This window comes from Notolepis coatsorum, assembly GCF_963971535.1.
Source record: "Notolepis coatsorum genome assembly, chromosome: 9".
Lineage (NCBI taxonomy): Eukaryota > Metazoa > Chordata > Actinopteri > Aulopiformes > Paralepididae > Notolepis > Notolepis coatsorum.
Window position 1 is genome coordinate 73,370,511 of NC_140173.1, and position 9,776 is coordinate 73,380,286.

The window sequence follows — 9,776 nt, forward strand, 5'->3', positions numbered from 1 at the left end:
GGCGTTTTTTTTTTTTTTTTTTTTTTAACTACGACGTTTTAAAAACGTGCCGTCGGTCTTAAGAGATGACGGCTAAGTGAGCGGCAAGACCCGCATGAACGCGGCAAGACCCGCATGAACCCACAGACCGAGAGGGCAGGCGGACGACGTCCAGAATGAGACGAATAACCATGTGTTTAAACAAAAACAGCTACGTGTTGTTAAATCACCGCGCGGTCAGAGATACGTACAGCAGAGAGAGCTGGTTCTGTCGTCTGATCAGGGCGTTCTTCTTGTTGACCAACATGAACCATTCCTGCATCATGGCCTCCTCCTCCTCCTTGTTGTTGCCTGGACAACACACACACACACACACACACACACACACACACACACACACACACACACACACACACACACACACACACACACACACACACACACACACACACACACACACACACACACACACACACACACACACACACACACACACACACACACACACACACACACACACACACACACACACACACACACACAGAGAGAGAAGGATTTAAAACACATGGTTACACACTGGTTCACCAGCTTTCTATAGTTAATTGCATATTTCTTTTGCATTACAATATAAAACATTGTTTATGTCAGCAATAACCAATAGGAAAATCCGTGCTTGTTCCTATCGCAATTGTGTACATACACGCATGAACACTCATGCATGCACACACACAAACGCGCACACACACGCACACACACACACTAGGAGTAATGTAGATAAACGGACTCAGCGGAGTCTCTGTGTAACCACAGCTTACGTCTGCCAGATATTCCTGCTTATGAGTGCGTGTGTGTCTGTATTTCAGCGTGTGTGTATTTCAGCATGTGTATCAGTGTGTGTGTGTGTGTGTGTGTGTATTTCAGCATGTGTATCAGTATGTGTGTGTGTGTGTGTGTGTGTGTGTGTGTGTGTGTGTGTGTGTGTGTACACACCTCTTGCACGTCTTCCCCCCAGAGTAAACATTCACATACTTCACACCGTGTCTTCACAACGTCAATGCGACTTCAACCACGGTGGGATTAACTCTGCGATTACCGTTGAGCACCTTTATAGAGGAGCCTCTCACTGTAGGGCAACACGGCATCAGCCCACACTTCACTCAGCAGGCCCACAAAGACACTGCTCTAAGACTCTCTGACGCTAATGTAATACCTACGCAACGTGCGGTGGTGAGCCAACGTGGCTGGGATGCACGCCTAATGTAAGCTTCACCCATGCCCGGGGCAGAGGCTATACGCTCTAACTTACTTATGGGGCGCACAATGGGACACGCACAACTGATATGGACGCCGCGTATCGAGTGCGGAGCTTCAAATGCGAGCGGGACAATAACATCTCGCCCTAAGAGTCCCTTCTCGGGCCCTGTTTTGACTAGGGAGTCAAGACTCGGATCAGGAGGGACAATAACTTGGGGATTTATTTTGTGTGTTTGTTAAGGTCACGATGGCAAGAAAACAAAACATGTATTTTTTCCTTCTTCTTAATCCCTTTTACTTTGAAATATATTATCTTTTGTGAGATACATTTCTATCTGTTTTATCGAGGAACATATAGTTAAGAGTGACAGGGCGTGACACCTTATATTCTGTAGGTCACAGGTCAAACTGCCAAGTACATGTTATAAGACCCCTCCCCGCTGACTCAGCCCCCTCCCTCCTGTGGGCGTGCTGCTTCTAGAAACCTTTTTTTAAACGTCATCCATGATCACTCCACTGCCATGTGTCGTGTTGTGTGTTTAAAACAATAGTTAATTAAAAAGCACTTAATTGCTTATTGATGATAAATGAATATGGGGTCAGTTCCTCATGGATGTTGGATGGAGGTTGGATGAATATGGGGTCAGTTCCTCGTGGAGGTTGGATGGAGGCAGAGTAACAGTATTGTTTCTAATGTGTGGCTATTAACAAGCAGTTAAACTTAACGTTTTGAGTGCTGACATTGTGTGCGTGTCTCTGGGGTTGTGCGTGGCATTATGCATCAGTATATCATATTTGCAGCATTAACCTGACATGTCATTATGTCTGAGCAGGAGGAATGGATCAGAGAGATGGTCTTAGAGATTACCGACACTGTTGCACCGCATGCTACCGGCTAGGGACGGGTACCGAATCAGATACTTTTAAGGGTACCGACCGAATCACGTCTACCGAGTACCGATTCACGTGAGATCCGCCGGTGCCACATTACGGTATATATTATTATATTTCTATATAAGTCTGATGACGTCAACGTTTCGTTTACCCCAAACAAAACCTATGAAGTGTGCCGCACGTTCACGCGCACAATACACACTTAACTAGGATTTGACTTGATTCAACAACAAAGCAGTCGGGGCGATGGTAAGCCGAAAACGGTCGCAAGTGTTGTTACACTTTACAAAGCTAGATGCAGACAACGCTCGACAAATTGTTCTAAATAAATAATAATGATAATAAATTATTTGAAGTTTGCAATTTATTTTTACAACTGAGGTAGGTAGATAACATTTCTAGAGACTTTAAAGTACCGAAAAAAAGGTACCGTTGGGTACCGGTATCGATTCACATTCACTAATGCAAAAACTTACTTTTAGTGCTAATGAAAGAGTAACAGAGGTCTGAACTTGAGTTGAACTTGAACTTGTGTACTCACATCTTTCTGTAGTTGTTGCAAGATTCCATATTCCAACATAGAGGTATAAGATGGAAAACACAGCGAAATGTGAAATCTTATGTAGTACAAGTCCAAATTTGATAAAAATCCGTTCAGAAATGGGTCTTTGAGAGACATCCTAGTATAACCGGTGACACAAAAAAAAAGCTCTCCAAAATCCATTTCCTCATCCACGGCCGTTCATTCTGAAGTGTGATTCACTTCTGGTTTTCGCTCGTCAACTTTCTCCTAGATCCCTTATTCGCAACCCCCATGTCGGGTATCGTTGGAAAGGTACACTCATTGGCTACAACTCTGACCAATCATTTTCGCAATCAGCGGATGATTGGCAGTTCTGACGCGCGGCGCGTAAAAAAAGACGCTCGCCTGACATATCGTCATGTAACTCGAGAACCGAGGCATGGATTTGGTCGACTGAGGTGGTGTTCGAACGGCAACAAATAGATCTTTCTAACCGTAATTTATATGTTTTGCGGGAAATGCAGCCCAGAGCCGCTAGACGATCGCAAAGTGCCGTAACTTGTGTGCATGGGCATGAGGGCAAGTTAAGAGGTTAAAAACCTGTTCCACCCCCCAGGGTCGGTGCCGACCCCTAAATGACATTATGATCATAGATCCATATTTTTCAGAGTGATGCAAAAAATTTGCGATTTTAAAATCAAACGTTTTCAAGTATTAACATCACTAACATGTCACAAAAGCATGTAGAATGTATATTATCATCAATACGTTAGTTTAGCAATAGGTTAAATGTGTTAAAAGATAAAGTTTTTGTTTTTCGATCGACATTCCAAGCTTGAAAAAAAAAAAAAAAAATGAACCATGGGAACTGTAGTCTTTTTGCGGCCATTTCGTAGAGGACATGCACGGCTGTCGACCAGCGGTGGAATCTTTCCGAACTACATTTCCCTTCAAGTTCTATGGGGGTTCAAAGTTCAGAGTTGAATTATGAATATGTCAATAACTGTTATTATTCGCGATAATAAGCCACAAAAGGTAAAGTTTTTGACAAATATTGAAACGCAGTTAGTTTCTCCTCCCTATTGGTAGCATGTAGGAACAATTAGATCTGAAATTTGTTTCAAAACGGTTGCACTGTGGGGAAAATAAAAAAGTACACTAGATTACAGTAGATATCATTATCTGTTCTTATGCACGCCTGGTGATACTAAATCCAAATTGAACTCGGGCATTTGAAAGATAATATATGTATATATATAAATGTGCGAATTAGCTATAATAAGGTAATGTATAAGCATCTATTCTATATTCTATAATAATATTTCAAATTGCATTGGTCCAGATGGGAGAATTCAGTACTGTATCTACAGAACCTTCGGTTTTATCATCTTCCCTTTATTAATTTCCTTCGATTTTTTGTACACATGATCTCAAGAGGGTACTGAACGAGGTCAGTGGCAGTTTTTTAAGTTTGGTCATTATTATCATGGTGTTATTCACTGTCGAAGATGCAAAGAAAAATCATAATTCATATTCTCCTTTGTTTCATCACAATTTAAGCAAGCCTAGTAATAGACACAATATTTCTGACACTGTGAATACATTCCCTGAGGTCCATAGATGTACCTAGATACCAAGAATATGCAAATAGCCCTTGTAGAAGTGGAGCAATATTCCATTTACCTAGGTATATATTTTATGCGGATTTTCACATTGTGTGGAACAGGTTAAGAGGTGGATCTCTTAGTTACAACAACATTGTGTAGCTAAGCAGGGTAGTACTTAGAGGTTAAGTATTTACAATGATAGCAATTTGGCAAAACAACACGACTGCCGTGGAGAGAAATCACTCTCACTACACTATTCTACATGATGGTAGCCTAATGGGCAATAATGAATATTATAAATACTTAACACGCAAAAATTTAAATAAATAACAACATTTTCACTATGGCATCATACAGGTGCCAGACAGCTGTAGACCAGAGGAAGAAGATGGGCCGAGTTCGGGCCCGGCAGCTACATTCTGCAGTGGAAAACCAAAGTACCTGGTACCAAAAGCAAGTCGAGCCGAGCCGGTACCATACGTGGGAAAGTGGCTTACGTCCGACAGGATGACTAATAGCTGGCTACGTCTGACAAGCATCACGACAAAATTAGCATTGAGGAGACACTTAAAAACTCAGTTTTTAAATCGGTAACCTAATAAAACAAAACAATAATAAATAATAAGTTCTGTTGAATATTACCGCTGTGCGTGTGGGGGGGGGGGGGGGGGTAAATTCCATAATCTTTTTCTCTCTCTCTAACACACACACAGCATACTGTCACTCACACCAGAGAAGAAGGAGCGTTGAGGTGCTGTGTCCACCAACAAAAGGCAGACGTGTGTGTGTGTGTGTGTGTGTGTGTGTACCCACGCGCCAGTGTGTGGACATTTGTGATATTCTGAGCTAGCAGATGTATGTAATTTCATTTAGGAGGAAGAGAGAAAGAGTGAGAGAGAGAGAGAGAGAGAGAGAGAGAGAGAGAGAGAGAGAGAGAGAGAGAGAGAGAGGGGGAGGGAGGGAAATAAGAATGAGAGCGTTGGGATTTAGCGGAGTCGGGGACTCGTGGATTACTGTAGTCAACTTTGAAACGGACGCCACTCTGAGAGGAGGATAAAGCAGACAGTGATGGGTCATTGTGCCGCCTCACAGTCAAATAAAACAAGCAAATAATAATGGCAAATATTAAGCTCCGGTGACATTGTGGCGAGGCGGCAGAAGACGAGGGGGATTAGGAAGCTATATATCCCCCCACTGCTAGCAGGCGGCCCGCCACCGCCTTGTGTAGAGGGAGGGAGGGAGGGAGGGAGGGAGGGAAGGTGAGGTTGGAAACTGCAAAAGAGAGAAAGGAGGTATGGCGTAGGGCTGCACGATTTTGGGAAATAATCTAATTGCGATTTTTCTGACAGATATTGCGATTGCGATACAATTTGCGATTATAATTTTTTTTAACAGCCCCACAGAGGTTTATTGTAAAATGCGGCTTGCATCTGGCCTACGCGGTGGGTCTTTTCGGGACACCGAGCCTGAAAATGTTTCTTTTTACCTGGGAATCGATACCGGTACCGAACGGTACCTTTTTTTCTGTACTTTACTCTCCCTCTCTGAAGTCTAAACTTCACAACAACACAATCTAAAACCCCTTACCTCCCTCTCCCAAACCGATCTTGTATCTCAATGGGACTTCCTGGTTAAATAAATGTAAAAAAAATAAAAATAAAAAAAATAATTACGATTTTTTATTTTTATTTTCGATTTCATAATTGCATCATTCGAAATCGCGATTTCAATTTAAAATCGATTAATCGTGCAGCCCTAGTATGGCGTGAGGGACAGAAGGAAAGAATGAGGAGTGGTCCTCCTCCTGTTGTTATCGTCCTCCTCCTCCTCCTCTCCAGAGAGGAACTCTGACCTCGCTCGGGGGGACAAGACAAGTGTCCCTCTGTTCTATTCTGTTAGGACTACAGAAAAGACACTGGACGTCCAAGCAGATTTGGAAACAGGTGATACTGGGACTTTGAGACGTGTGAGACGATGCCGGACTTCAAAATGATTAGATTAGATTCCAAATGTATTGTCATCATCATGCAGCACAAGTACAGTACAACGGAAAGAGGTTTGGCGTCCAACCAGAGTGCAAATGTAGCAGGAAAGTGCAATAGTAATATACAATGTAAAGGTGATTAAACGGGGTATAAAAATATATAAATTAGGAGTGTAGTGCATCCTTCACTCAACATGTTATTTTTCAGTACAGAAGTTCACATCCGCAGCAGTGTGTGGAAGTCGTAAACGACAATGTAAGAAACAAATTGACACACGTTGTGTGGTGTAAAATATTATAATAAATAAAATAAATGGTGTTAATTTCCTTGGCAGGCTCCATTGCAACTGGGTCTGTGAGCCCAACCTTGGCTCTGAAGACACTGTGGGTCCATGTTGGCTCTCTGGGGGGTCATGTTGGATCAAAGCATCTAGTAGCTTGGCAGACTCTACTTTGGGTCTTGCCGCTTGCCGTACACACCACGTCTAACCACCGACACAGGCCAGACTCTTCCCCGAGACCGTGAGCAGAAAAATATGCCGATGCCGCTACGTTTGATGAAAACATCAAAGGATTAATAATATTATAATATTTCTTTGGGTTTACATCCAGTTATCTTTTAGCTCTTCCATATCTAAGTGAAACTTAACATCATTTGTGTTCAGTGTTGCTCTCTTATCAATGCTGCTGCAGTAACAAGGAACACATAGAAGCAGATAGGATCAACTAACACACAAACAAGATACAACAGATACATCCTGACACACATTCTATCTGATTACCTGTCTCCAGTGTCTCTCGTCTCACTCACACACACACACACACACACACACACACACACACACACACACACACACACACACACACACACACACACACACACACACACACACACACACACACACACACACACACACACACACACACACACACACACACACACACACACACACACACACACACACACACACACACACACACACACACACACACACACACACACACACACACACACACAGAGAGAGAGAGAGAGAAGGATTTAAAACACTGAATGGTTGAGTACAGGGGGAGATTCTTGTCCCTAAGGCATGAGGACAGGCTGGTTAGCAAGGGTAAGCTTGTGTGTGTGTGTGAGAGAGAGAGAGAGAGAGAGTGTTGGGGAAAATGTGTATACGAGGGTGGAGGTAGGAAAGGGGTTAGTCTTGACTAGTTTAATATAGGTCAACTAGCAGGGCTCAAAGACACTAGGGCGACAGTCTGGCTGATGTTCTTAAAACAGCCTCAAGATAGTGGATGGACATTTCAGTACATCATATCTGTGTTCTAATCTTGTGTCTTTTCTCTCTTACACACATACACAGCACACACACAGACACAGCACACACACACAGACACACACAGTCGCACAGACATACACACTGGCACACACACACAGACACACACACACATACACACACACACACACAAACACACATATCTCACTCTCTCTTCATGTTCTTAATGTTTTACATCATATCGTGTGTGGATATCATATCTTGCTTATCTCTCCTCATGTTCTCTCTCTCTCCAATGTTAAATCTACGTATCATCTTAATGTACGTCATGTCAGATCTGACATGATGTGACACGTCATCATATCTGTCATGGGGGCAGGACTGAGAGGGGATTTAGGGACAGGCAAAGGGTTCCAGGACAGAGTGTTTTTGTTCAAGCTGTGGCGATCATCTTTGACCCATAGCTCTTGCTGTTAACGAACTTCTTTTCTTAAATAAATTACCTATTTGTTACAATTGGAAATATCGTCTCCTGCTGTGTCAAACAACCTTTCCACAACATTTGGTGACCCTTGACCTGTAGACCGCCCTGCCGGGCCCCCTCACACGGCCAGCTCCGGACCTCTCCCGTAGAAATTCTGACGGTTGTCGACAAAAAAAAGGTAAGCGTTGAGCTTGTTATATAAATATCCGTCAGAGTTTTTGCGGGAGGGAGAAGTTGAGCGGACTGTGTTGACGAGGTCTGGGAAGGACGGCTAAAACGAACACGGTGAGGTGTGTTACACTGGGGCGACTCCTTTTTTAACAGTAGCGGCCACTAATCGATTTTAAATTGCATGTTTTTCGACCTCTGGTCAATTTTTCTCTCCATCTCCCTTTTTCCTGATTTCTTTACACGACACTCTCCACATATACACATAACTGTGCCTTTCTGTCCTCTGTAGATAAGACTCTCAAGTTTTCAAAACAAAAACTGCTAAAGATAGCTAATTCTGGGCGTTCGGCCAAGAGAGATAGCTCTCTCTCTCTCTCTCTCTCTCTCTCTCTCTCTCTCTCTCCCTCTCTCTCTCTCTCTCTCTCTCTATTCAATTCAGTTCAATTCGGGTAGGCTTTATTGGCATGAAATATCAACATACTTGTTGCCAGGTCAGGTCCAATATACAAACGGTGGCATATATATTATTAAGCAGTAAAACATACCATAATATTAGCGATAAGTAAAACAATCAACAGAAACATATTAAATTGCAGGGTGGTCATTCGATCGGGTAGTCGTTTTGCAGATGTGGCCACCCAGATACGTATATTTACAGGGCTTGTTCTCTTGTTGTGTGACGGCCGTCTGCATGTTTTGCAGCTGGTGCTGGGCACTGACTTTTCTCCCCGCATATGTGTAGCAGCTTTTGGTTATCGGGGAGATGGATGAGCTGTGGATCAATTTTGTTTATTTTGTAGAAGAAAACTTCTCTTAGATCCTTGTATTTCTCGTTATAGTAGGAAGTGAGGTTTTGTCTCAACATCCCCCTGATGACAAAGTGAACACAGCCTGGCCTCTCTGGGCAGCCAGTTCTGCCTGTGACGGCCTGTTTCTATGGCTAGACTATGTCCACTCAGTCTGTACCGTGTCAATGTCTTTCTTAATTTTATATCATTCACAGTGATCAGGTATTCTGCCACCGTGTACTCTCTGTTTAGTGTCAAATAGAATTCTAATTTACTTTGAGATTTGGTTGATTTGTTCCACTATTCTATACAGTTTTCTTTTTGTTTTAAAGTTATTTGGTTGGGCCAGATTTTTTGGTATCTGTCCTGAGACATTTGTGGGCAGAGATTTCTGACTAGCTGGCAGAGGGGACTCTTATCTGGGTTCATCTCTTGGCTCTGAAGGGTTTTGTAGTGGTAGGAGTGGGGGTCACTTGATTGGAGGTGTGTGTAAAATTTTATGGCTCGCTTTTGGAATTTGAATGATTAGGGGGTATTGGCCGAGTTCTGCCCTGCATGCATTATTGGCAGTGTGTCTGTGGACCTTAAGTAGGTTTTTGCACAATTCTGCATGCAGTACTTCTAATGGGTGTTTTTCCCATTTTGGGAAATCTTGGTTAGTTAATGGACCCCACACTTCACTGCCATATAATATTATTTGATTTATTACGGAATTTAGAATTTTGAGCCAGGTCCTAATTAGGATGTCAATTGGAATTTTCCTTTTGATGGCATAAAAAGCCCTTCTTCCCTTCTCCTTCACAGCCATATCTCTCTCT

General features: G+C 42.8%; 1 protein-coding gene across 1 annotated transcript in view; it reads right to left on the bottom strand.

Annotated features, from left to right (window-relative positions):
• The window catches only part of ehbp1 (EH domain binding protein 1), a 398,684-nt gene that overhangs the window by 9,933 nt on the left and 378,975 nt on the right, over positions 1–9,776 (bottom strand). Inside the window, 1 exon segment of the mRNA XM_084321912.1 lies at positions 231–330. Coding sequence (XP_084178038.1) covers positions 231–330 — 100 coding nt within the window.